Raw genomic sequence first — 20,210 nt, forward strand, 5'->3', positions numbered from 1 at the left:
TATTTGCGCTTCCTAAAACACAAAATGTCTCGAATTCAGTTTTACTCAACATAACTGGACAAAATGCAAGAATCTTAGAGCAGCACAAATCAGCATTGTGGTGACATGATACTGCTGCTTTTCAATCAGGACAAAACAATCCTGAGGTTAATCAGTTTGTTTCGGGTAGGGACGGGCGGACTTCTATAAAAGGCCCAGAATTCACTGCTTCCTGTTTTGAACCATATGATGTCTGTTGCAACATCTGAGGTGTGCTGTTTACAAGACCACAGCCTGGACTTGATGTCTTCAGATAAAGTTGCCTGTGACATTTGAGTGTCATTTATTTCATGTGTTAGGAAATGTTTTTCTTGTTTTCTTTTTGTTAATTTTATTTATTCATGAGAGACACACAGGTAGAGACACAGGCAGAGGGAGAAGCAGGCTTCATGCAGGGAACCTGACATGGGACTCGATCCCGGGACCCCTGGATAACACCCTGAGCCAAAGGCACATGCTCAACTGCTGAGCCACCCAGGCGTCCCTGTTTTTCTTGTTTTGATTTTATTCTTTGAACTAATTGAATTTTAGACATGTTCTATGCATGCAAGCTGTAGGACAGGCGGTGTGTGTTCCTTAGGAGGCTATACCTGGCCTTCTGTCCAGGAGGCCAACAGCACGGCAGTACTGCAGGTGACTGCAGCTGAGTCCAGGGTCATCACCAGGAGGCCCACACCCCATCCCCAGGTTCACAGATGCAGTAATGGCACATAGTCTCCTCCTAGAGCTAGGAGAGGGGAGGAGGGTGACTGATGATGGTTTCTACAAATGATTTTCTCTACAGGCTCCAAATTATCATGCATGGAAATTTTAGGAGAGGAAAATACAAACATGCTTGAGACATTTTCAGACACCACAGAAACACTTGGCTGTGCAGTCAGTGAGGGTTGGGGCTTTGGGTTGGGTTGGGTTTGGAGTTTGATAAAATGCTCTCTTGGAGGCAGCTCTGCAGGTTAGGGCATCAACCCTGGCGCAAGACTACCAGCCTCACCTGTGAGGACCCCCTCCATTCTCACTGCTGCCAGTGTAATTATTAGCTATAGGTTGGAGTAAAACTTGAAAGACACACAAATTGTAGTCAGTTTTCACATTTGCAACTGATTTCCACATCCACATAATATTTCAGACTTTTGGCACCCATCTGGAAACTTGGAACAGCAGTCAGCCTGTTGAGGAGGTAATTTCCTTGATTCATTTTGAAAATGAAAAGCCACAGGGTTGGAGGCAAGGGTGGTCCTGCTTCCCAGAAGGGCCCTCAGGCTCCTCCCTGGGTTTCCTCAGCAGGGAAGGTACTGACTTGCAGATCCAGGGGCTCCTCCCAGCCCTGGAGAGCTACACAGGGGCCAGGCTCTCAGTTATCAGGAGTGGAGGGCTGTGGTACAGGGAAGGGAGCCCCTGTACCCTCCTGCTGCAGGAGCCGGGGGTGACGAGTGTGGAGACAGCTCTGTCAGCCTGGCCTGTGTGTCTGGGGCTCCTGCAGGTGTGGACAGGCATGTCCTCAAAGCATGGTTGGCGTCCCATCACGTACAACTGCAGGCAACGGGACCTCAAAGACGCTCTGGCACCTTCCCCCACTGGGTTCCTCAGGGCCCTTCAGATTTTGCTCAGCATCTCCTGTCCCCACCTCTGCCTTTCCCTTGCACCCTAGGGAGAGAAGTGTGAGCCGAAGGACAGGTGACTTGCTTTCCTCAGCTGACCCTTCTGCTTGGAAGGTGGGAAGGTTACAGAAGGGGCATCTTGACTAAAGGGAGCAAAGCCGTTGTGTCCATTGTGGAGGCCGAGAAAAATCAAGGCCATTCCACCTCAAGTTTAGCATTAGCACAAGTACAGCCAACTTAGGCCCCGGTGAATAAGAGCTGAACTTTATAGGAAAAACTGCAGAATGTCCTCAATGTCCTCGGCAGAGAATCCCATATCAGAAAGACAACAGAGCCCACGCCCATAATAGAAAGTCCCATATTAGAAAGAACAGAGCTCAATGCCCTTGAAAGCCCGACATCAGAATGTAAACAGAACTTGAGAAATTCCTCCACCCCTTCTGAAAATCCCCTAGACCACCCTATAAAAAAACCAGCTGTAACCCCCTTCTGCATCCAAGTCCCTGCTCCGCTGTGTTGCGTATACTTGGACCCAAGATCGAGCTTGTAAATAAACCTTTGTGTGTTTGCATCCGTGTCAGCTCCTTGGTGGTTTCTCGGATTTACGATCTTGCGCACAATATCCATCTAGTTGTAGGGTACAGAAACCCAGCTGGATGTGGGGGACAGTCAGGGCCTCACAGGTTTTCCTGAAAGTGCTCCAAAAGCCCAACACCACTGCCCCAGGCTGCCCCACCCTTGCCTGACCATGCAGCAGGTGCAGGAGGTCAGTGAGGCTGACCCTTGTTCGGAAGCTCTGGGGCACTTGCCCTGGGAGGGGTGGGGGCAGGCAGAAGGGCACGCCTACCTCTGGGTGTCCCTCACACGAAGAGCTGTCATTACAAACCCCAAGAGAAGTGCATCAGTTACAGCAGTTACAGGCCCCAAAAGGACAAGGTGTGCATTGCAGCTCCTATCAGAAATTCCCCACCTCTGCAGTCCAGCCAATGAAAAACCATTACTGTCCTGAATTGCCCTTCTCTTATCCCTGAATACACCCGTTTTTCCTCACAAAGTAACAATTTTACTTTTACTGGTGTTCATTTGCCAACATACAGAATAACACCCAGTTCTCATCCCGTCAAGTGCCCACCTCAGTGCCCACCACTCAGTCCCCCCACCCCCACCCACCTCCCCTTCCACCACCACTATTTTGTTTCCCAGAGTTGGAGTCTCTCATGTTCTGTCTCCCTTTCTGATATTTCTTACCCATTTCTTCTCCCTTCCCCTCAATTCCCTTTCACTATTATTTATATTCCCCAAATGAATCAGACAATATAATGTTTGACCTTCTCCAAATGACTTATTTCACTCAGCATAATACCCTCCAGTTCCATCCACATTGAAGCAAATGGTGGGTATCTGTCATTTCTAAAGGCTGAGGAATATTCCAGTGTATACATAAGCCGCATCTTCTTTATTCATTCATCTTTCGATGGACACCGAGGCTCCTTCCACAGTTTGGCTATTGTGGACATTGCTGCTAGAAACATCGGGGTACAGGTGCCCAGGCATTTCATTGCATCTGTATCTTTGGGGTAAATCCCCAAGAGTGCAATTGCTGGGTCATAGGGCAGGTCTATTTTTAACTCTTTGAGGAACCTCCACACAGTTTTCCAGAGTGGCTGCACCAGTTCACATTCCCACCAACACTGCAAGAGGGTTCCCTTTTCTCCGCATCCTCTCCAACATTTGTGGTTTCCTGCCTTGTTAATTTTCCCCATTCTCACTGGTCTGAGGTGGTATCTCATTGTGGTTTTGATTTGTATTTCCCTGATGGCAAGTGATGCAGAGCATTTTCTCATGTGCATGTTGGCCATGTCTATGTCTTCCTCTGTGAGATTTCTGTTCATGTCTTTTGCCCATTTCATGATTGGATTGTTTGTTTCTTTGGTGTTGAGTTTAAGAAGTTCTTGATAGATCTTGGAAACTAGCCCTTCATCTGATACGTCATTTGCAAATATCTTCTCCCATTCTGTAGGTTGTCTTTTAGTTTTGTTGACTGTATCTTTTGCTGTGCAAAAGCTTCTTATCTTGATGAAGTCCCAATAGTTCATTTTTGCTTTTGTTTCTTTTGCCTTCGTGGATGTATCATGCAAGAAGTTGCTGTGGCCGAGTTCAAAAAGGGTGTTGCCTGTGTTCTCCTCTAGGATTTTGATGGAATCTTGTCTCACATTTAGATCTTTCATCCATTTTGAGTTTATCTTTGTGTATGGTGCAAGAGAGTGGTCTAGTTTCATTCTTCTGCATGTGGATGTCCAATTTTCCCAGCACCATTTATTGAAGAGACAGTCTTTCTTCCAATGGATAGTCTTTTCCTCCTTTATCGAATATTAGTTGACCATAAAGTTCAGGGTCCACTTCTGGGTTCTCTATTCTGTTCCATTGATCTATGTGTCTGTTTTTGTGCCAGTACCACACTGTCTTGATGATCACAGCTTTGTAGTACAACCTGAAATCTGGCATTGTGATGCCCCCAGATATGGTTTTCTTTTTTAAAATTCCCCTGGCTATTCGGGGTCTTTTCTGATTCCACACAAATCTTAAAATAATTTGTTCTGTCTGAAGAAAGTCCATGGTATTTTGATAGGAATTGCATTAAACGTGTAAATTGCCCTGGGTAACATTGACATTTTCACAATATTAATTCTGCCAGTCCATGAGCATGGAATATTTTTCCATCTCTTTGTGTCTTCCTCAATTTCTTTCAGAAGTGTTCTGTAGTTTTTAGGGTATAGATCCTTTACCTCTTTGGTGAGGTTTATTCCTAGGTATCTTATGCTTTTGGGTGCAATTGTAAATGGGATTGACTCCTTAATTTCTCTTTCTTCAGTCTCATCATTAGTGTCTAGAAATGCCACTGACTTCTGGGCATTGATTTTGTTTCCTGCCACGCTACCAAATTGCTGTATGAGTTCTAGCAATCTCGGGGTGGAGACTTTTTACTCTACTTTCTATGTAGAGTATCATGTCATCGGCGAAGAGGGAGAGTTTGACGACTTCTTTGCCAATTTGAATGCCTTTAATGTCTTTTTGTTGTCTGATTGCTGAGGATAGGACTTCTACTACTATGTTGAATAGCAGTGGTGAGAGTGGACAACCCTGTCTTGTTCCTGATCTTAAGGGAAAGGCTCCCAGTGCTTCCCCATTGAGAATGATATTTGCTGTGGGCTTTTCGTAGATGGCTTTTAAGATGTCGAGGAATGTTCCCTCTATCCCTACACTCTGAAGAGTTTTGATCAGGAATGGATGCTGTATTTTGTCAAATGCTTTCTCTGCATCTATTGAAAAGATCATATGGTTCTTGTATTTTCTCTTGCTGATATGATGAATCACATGGATTGTTTTACATGTATTGAACCAACCTTGCATCCCCCGGGGATAAATCCTACTTGGTCATGGTGAATAATTTTCTTAATGTGTTGTTGGATCCTATTGGCTAGTATCTTGTTGAGAATTTTTACATCCATGTTCATCAGGGATATTGGTCTGTAATTCTCCTTTTTGGTGGGGTCTCTGTCTGGTCTTGTGGGGGAGGGGCCTGTTGTGCTGATTTTCAGGTGTTAGCACTTGGGGGAGCTGCTCAGCCCCCTGCCTGGTGCAGGGCTCAGTGGGGGTTTTTACCCCGTGAGGCCCCAGGAGGAACAACCACAGTGGCGGCGGCCAGCTCTGCAGCCCTGGAGTCAGCTTCCGCAGTAACTACAGAGCTCTCCATCTGCAGGGGCCTGGAGGCTCCGGGGCGGGGCCGCTGATCTGCTCACCTCAGGGCAGGAGCATCCTTGCTGTCCTGGGCCCTCCTGGCCTCTGCCTGTCCCGGGGGAGGCCGGATCCTGGGCTGTGTCCCGGCGCCCTGTGCTCCGGAGCCTGTGCTGTTGGATTCGTGCTCCTGCCCCGCAGCCCCCAGAGCTGCTCCCGCCCCACAGCCCCCTCCGCGGAGCCGCCGCCCGAGCCCCCCCGAGCTGCTCCGGGTCCACCGTGGGCGCTGCAGCCCTTAGGGAGCTCGGCGCACTCTCCGGGGGCGCAGGTGTCTGTTAGTGTCCCAGGGAGCCCGAGGGCATCCCAGCCCTCCTGGGGTCCTGCTCTAACTCCCTGCGGGCGCCTTTCCGCCGGGAAGGTTGGTGCAGCTCTTGTTTCTTTATTTCTTTTTCCCCGTCTTCCTACCTTGATAGAAGCGCAAACTCTTCTCACTCTAGCATTCCAGCTGTTCTCTTTTTAAATCTCAGGCCGAATTCGTAGATTTTCAGGATGATTTGAAGGTTATCTAGGTAATTTGGTGGGGACAGGTGACTTGGGGACCCTACTCTCCCGCCGTCTTGCCCTCCTCGACCTCGGCCTGAGATTTGAAGAGAGAACATCTGGAACTCTACAGTGAGAAGAGTTTGCGCTTCTATCAAGGTAGGAAGATGGAAAAATAAATAAATAGACTCCAGTGGGGGATAGCCCCCACGAGGAGCTGGACTAAGGCCGGGCAGGAGAGTCTCCAGGACAGGAAAGCCCAGACCAGGAGAATCAGGAACTTCACCAACCTTCCTGGACGGAAAGGCGCTCACAGGGAACTCGGGCAGGATCCCAGGAGGGGCAGTAGAGCCCCCAGGTTCCCAGGGTCACTAACAGAGGAAGTGAGGAGAGCGCCACACACCATGGGCCGAGCTCCAAAAAGTGCTGGAGCTCGCACCCAGCGGGCTCGGAGCAGCTCAAATGGTGGCTCTGGCAGCGGCTTCCTGAGGAGGGGTATGTGCGGCCCTGGGAGAGCAATTCCAGTGGCGCAGGCCCTGGAGCCCTGAGCCCAGGGGACACAGCCCAGGATCCGGCAATCCCCTTGGGACAGGCAGGGCCCGGGAGGACACAGGACAGCGAGGATGCTCCTGCTGCCGGGCACCCCAAGCTGTGCAGGTCAGTGCCCCCCACACCTGGAGCCTCCAGGCTCTCGCAGACTGGGAGCTGCAGGAGTTACTGCGGGAGCTGACTCTAGGGCTGGAGAGCTGGCTGCTGCCAGTGTTGTTCCTCCCTATGTCACCATGTGCCTGGGATGGAGCGGGGCCACCAGGAGTAGGGGCCTCACAGGATAAATAGCTCCTACTGAGCCATGCACCTGGCAGGGGATGGGCAGCTCCCCCAGGTGCACACACCTGATAATCAGCAGAGCAGCCCCCGCCCCCCAGAAGACCAGCTGGAAGGAAAGGGGAAGGGCAGGTTCTTAAACAAGCAGCACTGGAAAGCTCCAGGGGAAGTGGAAGGATTTACCGTATTTAGAATCAGACGAGACACCTCCTTGTTATTTTTTTTAAATGTTTCTTGTTTTTTGTTTTGTTTGTTTTTGTTTTTTTCTGTTTCCCCCCTTTTTTTCTTTTTTTCCTTTCTTTTTCCAGTACAAATTGTTTTCAGTCACTCTGCACTGAGCAAAATGACTAGAAGGAAGAACTCACTACAAAAGAAACAACCAGAAAAAGTCCTCTCTCTCAGAGAGTTACAGAATTTGGGTTACAATTCGATGTCAGGATGCCAATTCAGAAACACAATTATAAAGCTACTGGTGGCTCTGGAAAATAGCATGAAGGATTCAAGAAACTTCATGACTGCTGAATTTAGATCTAATCAGGCATAAATTAAAAATCAATTGAATGAGATGCAGTCCAAACTAGAGGTCCCAACGACGAGGGTTAAACGAGGTAGAAAAACAAGTGAGTAACATAGAAGACAAGTTGATGGCAAAGAGGGAAACCTTGGAAAAAAGAGACAAACAATTAAAAGATCATTAGGATAGATTTTTTTTAATAAATTAATTTTTTATTGGTGTTCAATTTACCAACATACAGAATAACACCCAGTGCTCATCCCGTCAAGTGCCCCCCTCAGTGCCCGTAACCCATTAATCCCCACCCCCTGCCCTCCTCCCCTTCCACCACCCCTAGTTCCTTTCCCAGAGTTAGGAGTCTTTATGTTCTGTCTGCCTTTCTGATATTTCCCACACATTTCTTCTCCCTTCCTTTCTATTCCCTTTCACTATTATTTATATTCCCCAAATGAATGAGAACATACACTGTTTGTCCTGGATAGATTAAGGGAATTAAATGACAGCTTTAGTAAGAGAAATCTACGTTTAACTGGGTTTCCCGAGGGCGCCAAAAGACACAGAGGGCCAGAATATGTAATTGAACAAATCATAGCTGAAAACTTTCCTAATCTGGGAAGGGAAACAGGCATTCAGATCCAGGAAATAGAGAGATCCTTCCCTAAAATCAATAAAAACCGCTCAACACCTCAACATTTAGTAGCGAAGCTTGTAAATTCCAAAGATAAAGAGAAGATCCTTAAAGCAGCAAGAGATAAGAAATCTCTAACATTCATGGGGAGAAATATTAGCATAATAGCAGACCTCTCCACAGAGACCTGGCAGGCCAGAAAGGGCTGGCAGGATATATTCAGGGTCCTAAATGAGAAGAACATGCAGCCAAGAATACTTTATCCAGCAAGGCTCTCATTCAGAATAGAAGGAGAGATAAAGAGCTTCCAAGATAGGCAGGAAGTGAAAGAATATGTGACCACCAAACCAGCTCTTCAAGAAATTTTAAGGGGGAACTCTTAAAATTCCTCTTTATGAAGAAGTCCAAGGGAACAATCCACAAAAACAGGGACTGAATTAGGTAACTTATCAGAAAGGGAGACAGAACATGAGAGACTCCTAACTCTGGGAAATGAACTAGAAGTGGTGGAAGGGGAGGTGGGCAGGGGGTGGGGGTGGGGGTTTCTGGTTGACAGGAACTGAGGGGGGCGCTTGATGGGATGACCACTGGGTGTTATTCTATATGTTGGCAAATTGAACACCAATAAAAAATAAATTTATATAAAAAATAAAAAATTTACATAAAAAATAAAGCTCTTGTCTCTTTGGAGATGGTGTGCTTAGAAGATCTATCAATTGCAGAAAGCTCTGTGTCCATGTCTCCCAGTATAAGTGAATTATTACCTAAGTATGTCTTTACTTTGGTTATTAATTGATTGATATACTTGCACCTCCCACATTCAAGGCATAAGTATTGATGATTGTTAGGTCTTTGTTCTATATCCTTTAAATATGATATAGTGCCCTCTTCATCTCTTACTACAGTCTTTAATTTATCTGATATGAGGATGGCTACCCCTGCTCTCTTTTGAGGACTATTTGAGTGGTACATGGTTCTCCAACTTTTTATTTTCAGGCTGGAGGTGTCCTTAGGTCTAAAGTGAGTTTCTTGTAGACGGCAAATAGATGGTTCTTGCTTTTTTATCCAGTCTGAATCTCTGCACCTTTAATGTGATCATTAAGCCCATTCACGTGCAGAGTTACAATTTAAAGATATGGATTTAGTGTCATCATGATACCTATTCAGTCCCTGTTTTTGTGGATTGTTTCCTTGGACTTCCTCTTTCTTTTACAGTGTTCCCCTTAATATTTCTTGCAAAACCGGTTTGGTGGTCACATATTCTTTCAGTTTCTGCCTATCTTGGAAGCTCTTTATCTCTCCTTCTATTCTGAATGAATGAATAATCTAGCCTTCTTGGATAGAGTATTTTTGCCTGCGGGTTCTTCTCATTTAGGACCATGAATATATCCTTCTAGCCCTTTTTGGCCTGCCAACTCTCTGTAGAGAGGTCTGCTGTTAACCTAATACCTCTCCCCATAAAGGTTAGGGGTCTCTCGTGTCTTGCTGCTTTAAGGATTTTCTCTTTATCTTTCAAATTTGCAAGGGTCACTATGAAATGTCGGATGTTGAACGTTTTTATTGACTTTAGGGGTAGATCTCTCTATCTCCTAGATCTGAATGCCTGTCTCCTTCCCCAAGTTAGGTAAGTTCTCAGCTATGATTTGTTCAAATACAGTTTCTGATCCTCTGTCCCTTTCGGCATCCTTAGGAACCCCCATTAAACCTAGATTTTTCCTTCTGAGGCTGTCATTTATTTCCCTTAATCTTTCCTCATGATCTTTCAATTGTTTTTCTCTTTTTCCCTCAGCTTCCTTCCTTGCCATCAACCTGTCTTCTATGTCAATCACTCATTCTTCTTCCTCATTAACCCTTGTCGTTAGGACCTCCAGTTTGGATTGCATCTCATTTATTTGATTTTTAATTTCAGCCTTATTAGGTCTAAATACTGCAGTCATGGCATCTCTTGAATCCTTTATGTTTTTTTCTAGAGCCACAAGTAGCTTTATAATTGTGCTTCTGAATTGGCTTTCTGACATCGAATTGTAACCCAAATTATGTCATTCTGTGGCAGAGAGTACGGTTTCTGATTCTTTCTTTTGTGGTGAGTTCTTCCTTCTCGTCGTTTTGCTCAGTGCAGAGTGGCTAAAAACAAGTTGTACTGGAAAAAGGAAGGAAAAAGAGACCAAAAAAAAAAAGGTGGGGGAAACAAACAAAAAACAAGGAGTGGTATCCTCTGATTCTATATACTGTAAGTCCCTATACTTCCCCTGGAACTTTCCAGTGCTGCTTGGTCAAGAACTTGCTCTTCCCCTATCCTTCCAATTGGTGTTCTGGGGGAGGGAGGGGCGTGCTGTACTGATTCTCAGGTGTGTGCACCTGGGGGAGCTGCCCCACCCTTGCCAGGTGCATGGTACAATGTGAACTGTTTACCCCGTGAGGCCCCTGCTCCCTGGCGGCCCTGCTCAGTCACAGGTACAAGGTGACACCAGGAGGAACAACAACTGTGGTTGCAGCCAGCTCTCCAGCCCTGGAGTCAGCTGCAGCAGGAACTACCGCAGCTCCCAGTCCGCAGGGGCCTGGATGCTCTGGGGGTGGGGGTCGCTGATGTGCACAGCTTGGGGCCACTGGGCAGCAGGAGCATCCTTGCTGTTCCGTGTCCTCCCAGCCTCCGCCTGTCCCGTGGGAGCATCGGATCCTCGGCTGTGTCCTCCAGAGCCCTGGGCTCCGGGGCCTGGGCTGCTGGAATCACACTCCCGGGTCAAGCAGCCCCCTCTATGGAGCTACCGCCTGAGCTGCTCCCGAGGCCCCGCTGGGCACGTGGTCCAGCCCTTTAGGGAGCTCCACCGGAGGTGTGTGGCCCGCTGTCCCCCGGGGGCACACTTCCTCTGTTAGTGACCCTGGGAACCTGGGGGCTCCACTTCCTTTCCTCTCCTGGGATCCTGCCTGTGCTCCCTGTGAGCACCTTTCCATTGGGAAAGGTTGGTAAAGTTCCTGCTTCCCCAGGACGGGGCTTTCCTGTCCTGGGGGCACTCACCGCGGGGCCTTAGCCGAGGTCCTTGGAGGGGCCCCTCCCCATTGGATGCTTCTTTCGTTCTTTATTTTTTTCCATCTTTCTACCCTGAAAGAACCGTGAAGTCTTCTCACTGTAGCATTCCAGCTGTTCTCTCTTTAAATCTCAGCCTGAATTCGTAGGTTTTCAGGATGATTTGAAAGTTATCTAGGTAAGTTGGTGGGGACAGGTGGCTTGCGGGCCCTACACTTTCACCAACTTGCCCCATACTAGGCTTCATTTTCTGTTCGTTTTCCAGATGCTTTCGGTGTAGGCTTAGGTTTTGTATTTGACACTTCCTGATACCTGAGGTAGGCCTATATTGCTATATATACTTCCCTATTAGGATTGCCTTTGCTGCATCCCAAAGGTTTTGGATTATAGTGTTTTCATTTTTATTTTCTTCCATGACTGACCTTGAGCCCTGGAATCTTTTGCCTGGCCTCCATGTAGCTCTGCGTTGACCTGCCATGGTTAGGGGAGAAGAGAGAGGTGCCATGGTAGACCAGATGTCTAGTGTGTTGTGAGGTGGAATTGGAAGAGGAAAACAAAGGCGTGGGTAGGTAGGAGAGGGAAGGCAGAAGACGGGAGAGGGGAAGAGGAGTAGGAAGGGAAGGAGGGTTGGAGGAGAGAAAGGGAAAGAAAAAGAAGCAAAGGAAGAGGGAAAAAGAGAGTGAGAAGAAGAACAGAGGAAGGAGATTAAGAGAGAGGGGATTGGGAGAGAGGGAGTATGGTATGGAGGGGTCAGAGAAGGGGAAGGTGGAATGAGGAGGGGGAAGGGCTGAAAGAGGGGAAGGAGAGAAGGAAGGGATGAGGAAGGCTGGCATTTACTGAGCAACTTCTTTTTTTTTTTTAAAGATTTATTTATTTATTTATTTGTTTATTTATTTATGATAGACATAGAGAGAGAGAGAGGCAGAGACACAGGAGGAGGGAGAAGCAGGCTCCACGCAAGGAGCCGGACGTGGGACTCAATCCCGGGACCCCAGGATCATGCCCTGGGCTGAAGGCAGGCACCAAACCGCTGAGCCACCCAGGCTGCCCCTACTGAGCAACTTCTTCACGTCTGACACTGGGTTCAATGCTTTCCAAATGCCCCCAAGTACATTTCAGAAAAGCACCACACTGTATAATAATCTGGTATCCCAGTCAGCCTGGGCTGTGTAACAAATACCACTGGACAAGCAGTTTAAACAACAAATATTGATTGTGTCTCAATCCTTGGATCTGAAAGTCCCAGATCCTAGCCTGGGTGGGGCTGGTTCCCCCCAAGGCCCCTCTCCCTGGCATGTACATGCTGTGTCCTCCCCATGTCCTCAGGCAGTCATCAGCCTGTGTGTCTCTGTGCTCAGTCCTCTCTTCTGATAAGAACTCCCATCATATGGGATCAAGGCACATCCTACAGACCTCCTTATGCCTCAAAAACCTCTGTAAAAACCCCATTTCCAAATACAGCTCCATTCTGAGGTCCTGGGGATTGGGGCTTTGGCATGTGAATTTGAGGGGACATGGTTCAGCCCATAATATATTCTTAGTATAGAACAGGGAAGGAAAAGGAATATAAGACAGGATAATTCAGAAAGGTGCACCCTTGTATGGGTATAGCTGGGATGTAGAATGGATATGGTTTCCCCAAATCTATGACAGGCCAGAGCAGAGAGATCATGGATCTTGATGGAGGAGGCCCCCCACCTACTCCTGTCCCTGGCTCTGAGGAGAGCCCAATGCCTCTAAGTCCTGGCATTCTGTACAAATGGTCAGGGGGTTGGCATCATGAGTCCAAAGGCAGAAAAATTGCCTCAGAGGCACTGAGAAGGAGAGTCCAGAGAATGTGTGGATTAGGGATCCACTGCCCACATTGTAGAAAGAGACTCTGCCAGCATCACAGTCCAGAAGAGTGCCCACCTGATGCAGGGGTTCAGAAGGGTACAGGCGAAGCCTCAGGAAGGTGAGTGCCCAGAATGTCTGCTTTTACAGCTCCAGGGCCCAGAATCGATGCTTGGAGGCCTTGGGAATCCTTCTCTTTGGATCCAAGATGTCCAGACACATGCCCAAGTTCCAGGACTTCCTGTGCCCCACCCAGTAATACTTCCAGCAGAGAACTGCTCCCAGGCCGGCTCACAGGGGTCCTGGTTGAATCTGAGAGGATGTCAGGCAGCTCCTGGTCAAAGAATAGCCATTTCACATTCTTCCCGTCCTCAGACAGAGCTAGTTTTGGGCTTGCGGTGTCAGGGTCCAGGGATGGGCTGACTGTGGGAAGAGAAGAGGGTCAGGTCTGGGGGTTTGTGTCCCTAGCCTACATTCCTGCTTGGAGGGGACCCCAGGACCTCTGGGAGAGGTGACCACAGTTTCTGGGTGTCCCTGTGCTTCCAGCTTTTTCTGTCCAGGACCCCATGCAAATAGGCCACCCAGAATGGCTGAGGCAGCTCTAGGTGGGAACCAGGGGAGGATTTCTACTAAAGAGGGTACATAGCTAGCACACAGTGAGGTCTACTGACCTCCTGGGGCTCTGTGTCTCAGTGTGTGTGTGTGTGTGTGTGTGTGTGTGTGTGAGAGAGAGAGAGAGAGAGAGAGAGAAAGAGAGAGACAAAGACAGAGAGACAGAGACAGAGACAGGGAGAGGCAAGGTGAGATAGGGAGAGATACAGAGACAGAGACCAAGACATAAAGAATCCGGCATAGATGAAGAGAGAGATAGTGAGAGACAGAGACAGAGAGACAAGGAGAAACAGAAAACACAGATAAGTACACAGAGAGATAGAGAGATAGAGAACCAATATATTCTGCTACCAAGGACCTTAAAGTAAAACCAAAACAACCCCCCCCCCCAAAAAAACTTCACTTGATCCACACTCACCAATTTTGGCTCAGCTGCACAGACAATAATTTTGATGTTTTCCTCCCAGCTGTCTCCAGGAGGCATGTCTCTTCATGTGTCATACTAGCCAGTTTTTCAGGGTCATGTTCCCATTCTAATTTTTACTCTACTTTTCACTTGCATGGAACATAACCAGCTCTTCCCTCAGCACACTGTATCTGCAGACTTCAGCAGTGAAGCTTCCCCTGGCCCTCCAACAACTCTGCCCAACTGTGCTCAGATATTATTTAATTTTCAAGAAAAATTTTTGAAGAGTAATTTTAGGTGTGCAGATAAGTGGAGCACTCCATGGTTCACTTTCCTCAATTTCAATGCCAGATATATGCCACGGACTCCAAATTCCTAGCTCCAGTCCACATTTCTCCTGGAGCGCAAGACTTGTAATATCCAAGGATTTATCTGATGTCCCCAGTTGTATATTGAAAACATTTCAGTCTTAAGAGGTCTAAGATGATTTTCATTCTTTTGCCTAAATATATCTTGTTTTGCCCCAAACCTTCTGTTAGATGGAGCCACCATGGGCCGAGGAACTCATGCTGCCTAGGGTCACCTTGGGTTCCTCACTCTGCTTTGCCCTTGCTGGACCCTGTTACTTGTGGCCCCAGGACCCATTTTGGGGCTGTTTCCTCTCCTCCATCAGCACATCTCCTCTGCTTAAACCCCCTCACTCATTTTGAACCATGCTTCACATAACATCCAGACCCCTGCCTGAGCCTTCCATGCTCTGCAGGTGTGGACACCCACAAACCCTGGTGCCTCCTCTACATACTCAGCTCTCACATACCACAGACCCCATTCTCCCTGCCATGGTTGGGGGTCCACCTCTCTTTCTCCCAAGGTGGTGACCCCACTGTCGCCCAGCCCTTCAATTGGGTGTTACCATCCCACCATCCTCAGGGGCCTGGACATCCCACGTGAACTCTTCTGGCCACTTCATTATTGTATTCCAGTTTGTTCCTACAATATTTACCCTGATTAATTCTAGTTTCAGTTAAAGAAAAACTACTGGCTGATGGCTTGCATCCTCACATACATTCTATGCTCCATGAGGTCAGGAGGAAGCCATTTTATTCACTAATAGATGGCTGACTGCTGGCATAGGAGGTGACTGGTCACTATTTTACGTGAATGAATGAGTGAATGAATGGATGATTGGCTTCTCTCTGTTTCCTCCTAGACCCTCAACAAGTGTCTGTGCTCAGGACATGTGTTTCCAGATGCCCTGACACTTCTCATCTGCCTGGTTCATGGTCTGCAGCTATACCCTTCCCTGTTCTGGGGGTTCCTTATCCATGGCCAGACTGTACCTTCTCTACCCCAATCTCCCACCAAGAGAGTGTCCTGGGGTAGAAAGTCACTGGTTCTGCACTCTCTGTGGTAATAGGTTGCCTTCCAGTGGCTGGCTGTCTTGCTGCCTCCACTCTGCAGGTCTGTACCTCAGCTAATAAACAGGAGCTAAGGTCTCCCACGACAGCCAAAACTTGATGTTTAGAGCCACGTGGCTGCCACTCAAGAGCATTTAGGACAGCACTCCAGCACTCTGGAATAAAAAGGAACACACACACACACACACACACACACACGCCCACACCATACACACAGGCACACAGACATACACCAGTGCATATGCATGAGTATGTACACACACGGATGCAAACATATGCACATTAAGGTACAACACGCACACACAGCACACACATACATGTGCACATAAACACACAGGCCAGGGACACAGGCTTCCAGGCCCCAGTATGGGCCTCACCACTGATGATCACGTCTTCTGTCCTGCCTGCAAGAAAACAGAAAGATGTGAAACTGCGGGATTGTGCTGATCCAATGGGGCCAAAGTTCAAGTTCGTGGAAGCTAAGTGAAACAAGACTTAATGAATTCTAGCTGTGATCCTGTGAAACAGGAACAAATATAGGTTCTTCAGTGGCCAATAAAGCAATAACCAGGGTCATTTTCTTTTTAAGGAAGGCTTTTGTGAAGCACATCCAGATGGTCTAGGCTTCCCACCTCTGTCATGGGGACATCTGTTCCCAGGCTGGGGTCTGAACACTATGGGCAAGGACATAGGAGGCAGGGAGGGCAGTGGATGGGTAAGTGCAACAATGCAAACTGATAATCCTGCACCCACAGCAGGATGCTGTCACATGACAGGCACATTGATGCTTTTGTCACTTGAGCAATTCTCAGGATGCTCTCATCACCCCGGATTGATAGACCCTCTGGGGCTCAAAGTCAGATATCTCTGTCTCTAAGACAGAGACCCTCCATCGTTCCTGAAGTCACCTGCTGAAGAGCAGCTGCACACCTCTCACAGTCAGAGGATTTTACTGGGCACATGGTAAGTGGGCAGTCCTCGAGCTGTGTCCTGGGCAGGCCTCTCCCATTCCTCCCATGCTTGAGGGTGTGCACAGGAGAGACTTTATGCAGGGCTCCACACCTGTGCCCTGGCTGGAAGGGGTGCTTCTGCCCTACCAGGGCCTGCTAACCTTGGGAGCACTGCTCCTCTGCTCTGTACCATCTCTCTTTTTCCAACTCCACCTTATTCCTCTCCCCCTTACATTTCTGGAAGAGACAGTAGATCCAGCTACGGCAAGCCCTGCTACAGTGAGGATCAGAGGCAGCACAGTTCTCCACGTCATTGATGGCAAACCTCAAGACAACAGAGCTAAAGGAAGTCTGGTAAGGCAAGATATCAGGGTAAGAGAGCACCTGTGTTCTTAGGACACACCCACTGCAGGGTTCATGAGTCAGGGAGCATGATGTCTCAAACTAACCTGAAATGACTCAGAGAACACTACTCGTGTTTGTACAGACAAATTATGACAGGTGCAAAATCAGGAGAAATGGTAGATGAATGGCAGAATGTTAAACCCTGGGTGTGTCTGCACAGCATTGTGCATGATATTCTTGCAAATTTTCTGTGCGTTTGAGTTTTTTTTTTTTTAGAAATGAAAAGTTTAGATGAAGTTATGAAGTGAAACTGGGAAGCCCTCAAGGTCTCCTTCTGAATGTGAAGGCAAGGTCCATTTGGACAATGGAATATTGTTTAGCTTTAATGAGAAAGGGACTATTGGTACAGCCACTGTAGAGAGCAGGATGAAGGTTTCCCAGAAAATTAAAATTGAACTACCACATGATCCATCAATCCAATTCCTGGTTGTTTATTCAAAGAAAATAAAAATATTAACTCAGAAAGATATATGCACCCCTATGTTTATTGTAGGCAGAGTCTGCAGTGTTAAAATACGCAAGATATGGAAACAGTCCAAGTGTCCATTCATGGATGAATAGATTAAAAAATATATTTATACAATACATATATTTCCTATAAGGAATAAGGAAATTGGGCCATTTGAAAAACATGGATGAATCTTGTGGGCATGCTGCTAAATGAAGTAAGTCAGAGAGGGAAAAATATTGGGTGGTATTATGTATACATGGAATCTAAGATAAAATAAAACAAGAAAAACCCAAACCCCTAGAAAGCCAGAGAGCCAAGTACTTAATGGAGAGAAAAGACTGGTGTTTTCCAGAGGTGAGAGATGGGGGTGGGTGTAATGGATGAAGACAGACAAAAGGTACAAATTTATAGCTATAAAATAAGTTCTGGGGAGGTGATGTACAGCATAGCAACTAAAGTTAATATGCAGTGCTGCATTCTTGGAAAGTGTAAGAGAGTAGATCTTAAAAGTTCTCATTGCAAGAAAAATATCCTGTGACTATGTGTGGTATTGGATATGAGCTACTTATTGTCTGGGGTGCCCCAAGCTTTTGAGGCCTGAACAGAACAGAACACTCACCAGGCAAGTAGCTCTTGGCCACCTTCCTCCTCTGGAGGAGGGAGCTGATGATGGAGCAGGAGAGGCCCTCCACATCCCTGTCCAGGAGAGTCACATTGGACACCACGCTGAAGAGGCCCGTTGTTGGAGAGGCAGACAGGTTGGTCACAGAAGGTAGGGATTGTCCCCCGAGGTCTCTCCACTCCACTTGGGGCTCTGGGTACCAGCCCTCCGAAGTGCACTGTGCCCAGACACCTTCACTCTGTCCAGGTCCCACTTGGATTTTGGGCTCTGAGCCCAGCCCTGTGGGAAGAGACACCCATGCCAGTCTCCACAACCACCGCCACTTCCAATCAGAAGAATACAGATGCTGAGAATTCCACCGGTATTAGGGGTTTCTCACAGACTACTTACTCTGTGTAATATTTCTTTGCCATATGTTACCCTCATTCCAAGAAAGCGCAAGACCAAACAGAAAAAGCCCAGAAATGAAAAAAATCCCTATTACAAAATTAGTGTCTTTTCCTGTGTCTCTGTCTCTCTTTCTGCCTCTGCCCTTCCCTCTCTATCTCTGCTTCCCTCTTTATGAGTTGGCTGGGTAAGGGAGAGGAGCAAACGTAGAAAACAAAGCCAGGTGCCTGAAACTGTGCTTTCTAGAAACACTGTCCCTGCTGCAAGCATGTTAGTGCTTCTTATGGGACATGCTCAGGCTCTGGCCATAAAGGGGTGATCATCAGCTGGGCATGAGCTTTGGGGGCAAGCACTCGGGGAGACCAAGAGTGCCAGGAGCTGGCCCTCACCTGCCACCCTCAGCCACAGTGTGGTCTCTGCAGACATGATGCCATCTTTGAAGTTGCAGTGGAAGGTCCCATTATCAAGAGCAGTGACATTGTGAATCCTCACTGCGGCTTGGCCCTGGGCCAGCCTGGTGCTCAGGAAGGTGGTCCTTCCCTGGTACTCTGCCATCTGTTCATCCTGCACATCAATCCCATTCTTATGCAGATGCATGGCTGGGGATGGCTGGTCCCTGTACCACCGCAGCTCCATGTCCTCGGCACTGATATTGAGGGACAGATGGCATGGTAGATCCACCTCTTCCCCAACCATGGCCAGAAGAGGTTTGTCAGGTGCAAAGACAGAGAAGTCGGCTTTCCCTAATGAGAGCAGATGGGCAGGCATTAGCCAGGCTTGGTGTGAGGAGACCAGGGGCCCTTCCACCCATCCCCAAGGTCCCCTGGGAAGGACTGCTTGGACCCTTGGCTGACAGCTGAGGTGGAAGGTGCCAGCCCAGCCCTTCTGGCATCATCTCCATGCACAGGGCATCCTCCTAGCATGGGGAAGGGGGAGCTCTCCTACCGTTTCCAGAGATGCTGCAGGACAGGAGCTGCAGAAATATGAAGAGGATGGAGCAGCTGGGTGGGCAGATGCCTGGACCACGCATGCCTGCTGGGGATGGAGAGACCTGAGCCTCACGCATAGGAGACTGAGTTCATTTCTGTCGCTGTATCTCTCTGTCTCTGTCTCTCTTTCTTATTCTGTGTTTGTGTCTCTGTCTCGGTGGGAGGCCATGCACCACCAGTAGGGTAATGGGAGTGAAGGAAACATGGCCAGGGGAGAGAAAGGTCCCTTGTAACTCTCTTGACCCTCATACTCCCATAGAAGTTATTCATCCTAGAGTCAGAGAGATGGCAGCCCCACCTGCTCTTGTGTCTGTCCACTTGAGGATATCCTTTCTCTTATCCTCACCTGTCCTCAGATGCCACGGACACATTCTCCAGGGTGAATGGGCTCCGTCTCCTTAACTACTTCTGTAAGAGTATTGCCTGATGTCAGGCTCTGTTCTGTCATGAACACAGGCATCCTGGGGAGAAAATCCACCCTCTGCTTTAGTGAAATGAGGTCAGAACTATATCTGCCCATCCCCTTAAACCCTCTCGTCTCCTGTTTCTCCCAAGGAAGCTCCTGCAGCTGGAGGAGGGGGGACACAAGCCCCCTTTGTGACAGCCCCTGAGCTCTCCCTGTCACTCAGGAATAGGGACAGGGTGTAGAGAGGAAAGATGTAATGAGTGCCCTGAAAATGGAATCACTCACCTGGCCCAAATCCAGCCGTTGGCTTCCCAGGAAGCCTCTGATGGTCTCAAGGGAATTAATTTAGTTCTCGGCAAGTTCCATGTGGGACACAAAATAAGCCTCCTTGGAGTGATGGGAGAGAGGAGCAGCTGACTTCTGTGGTTTCTGTAGCGTTCTCCTGTTAATTTATGTAAAAACAAAACAAAACAAAAAAAACAACTGTGCCCCTTTGGCAGTTGCAAGGGGAAAAAACCAAGGGCTTCCTACTAGGTGTGGTCAACAGAATGGACACACTGAGTGTTGAGGAGCAAGAGACTGGTAGCAGGAGATAAAGTGTGAGAGGGAGACCAAGCAAGGCAGCCCTTGGAGGGATGCTTGCCAGGGATGCCAGGAGCCCGGGGAGGAGACATGGCTCTCCAGGTCTAGGATTCAGGCCAAGGGCAGAAGCTGGGGATTCAGATAAAGTTGCTCCATTATCAAAGCCCTCCAGTCCTAGACAGGCTGGCTGCTTTCTTTGGGAAAGTTTCTCATGACCAGGTTGAAGTTGGTCAGATTCTGGCATT

The 20,210-nt window shown here is 48.0% G+C and overlaps 1 protein-coding gene across 4 annotated transcripts; it reads right to left on the reverse strand.

The window, feature by feature from the left end:
* Positions 1-11,830: 11,830 nt before the first annotated feature.
* Positions 11,831-20,008, reverse strand: LOC482199 (butyrophilin-like protein 10). Of its 4 annotated transcripts, none has more exons than XM_038556403.1 (7): positions 19,669-20,008; positions 19,324-19,438; positions 18,934-19,020; positions 18,378-18,731; positions 17,599-17,880; positions 13,768-15,577; positions 11,831-13,160 (listed from the first exon to the last, which is right to left on the reverse strand). In XM_038556403.1, exons 2-6 carry the CDS (start codon positions 19,346-19,348, stop codon positions 15,456-15,458), a joined length of 870 nt encoding a protein of 289 aa, XP_038412331.1. In that variant the 5' UTR covers positions 19,349-19,438; positions 19,669-20,008; the 3' UTR covers positions 11,831-13,160; positions 13,768-15,455. The 4 variants fall into 4 exon arrangements, with proteins under 4 accessions (XP_038412331.1, XP_038412330.1, XP_038412329.1 ...); XM_038556402.1 differs by having other exon boundaries at positions 15,096-15,577; positions 18,934-19,023; XM_038556401.1 differs by having other exon boundaries at positions 18,934-19,023.
* Between the last annotated feature and the right edge of the window lie 202 nt (positions 20,009-20,210).

This window comes from Canis lupus, chromosome 14 (assembly GCF_011100685.1).
Source record: "Canis lupus familiaris isolate Mischka breed German Shepherd chromosome 14, alternate assembly UU_Cfam_GSD_1.0, whole genome shotgun sequence".
Classification (NCBI taxonomy): domain Eukaryota; kingdom Metazoa; phylum Chordata; class Mammalia; order Carnivora; family Canidae; genus Canis; species Canis lupus.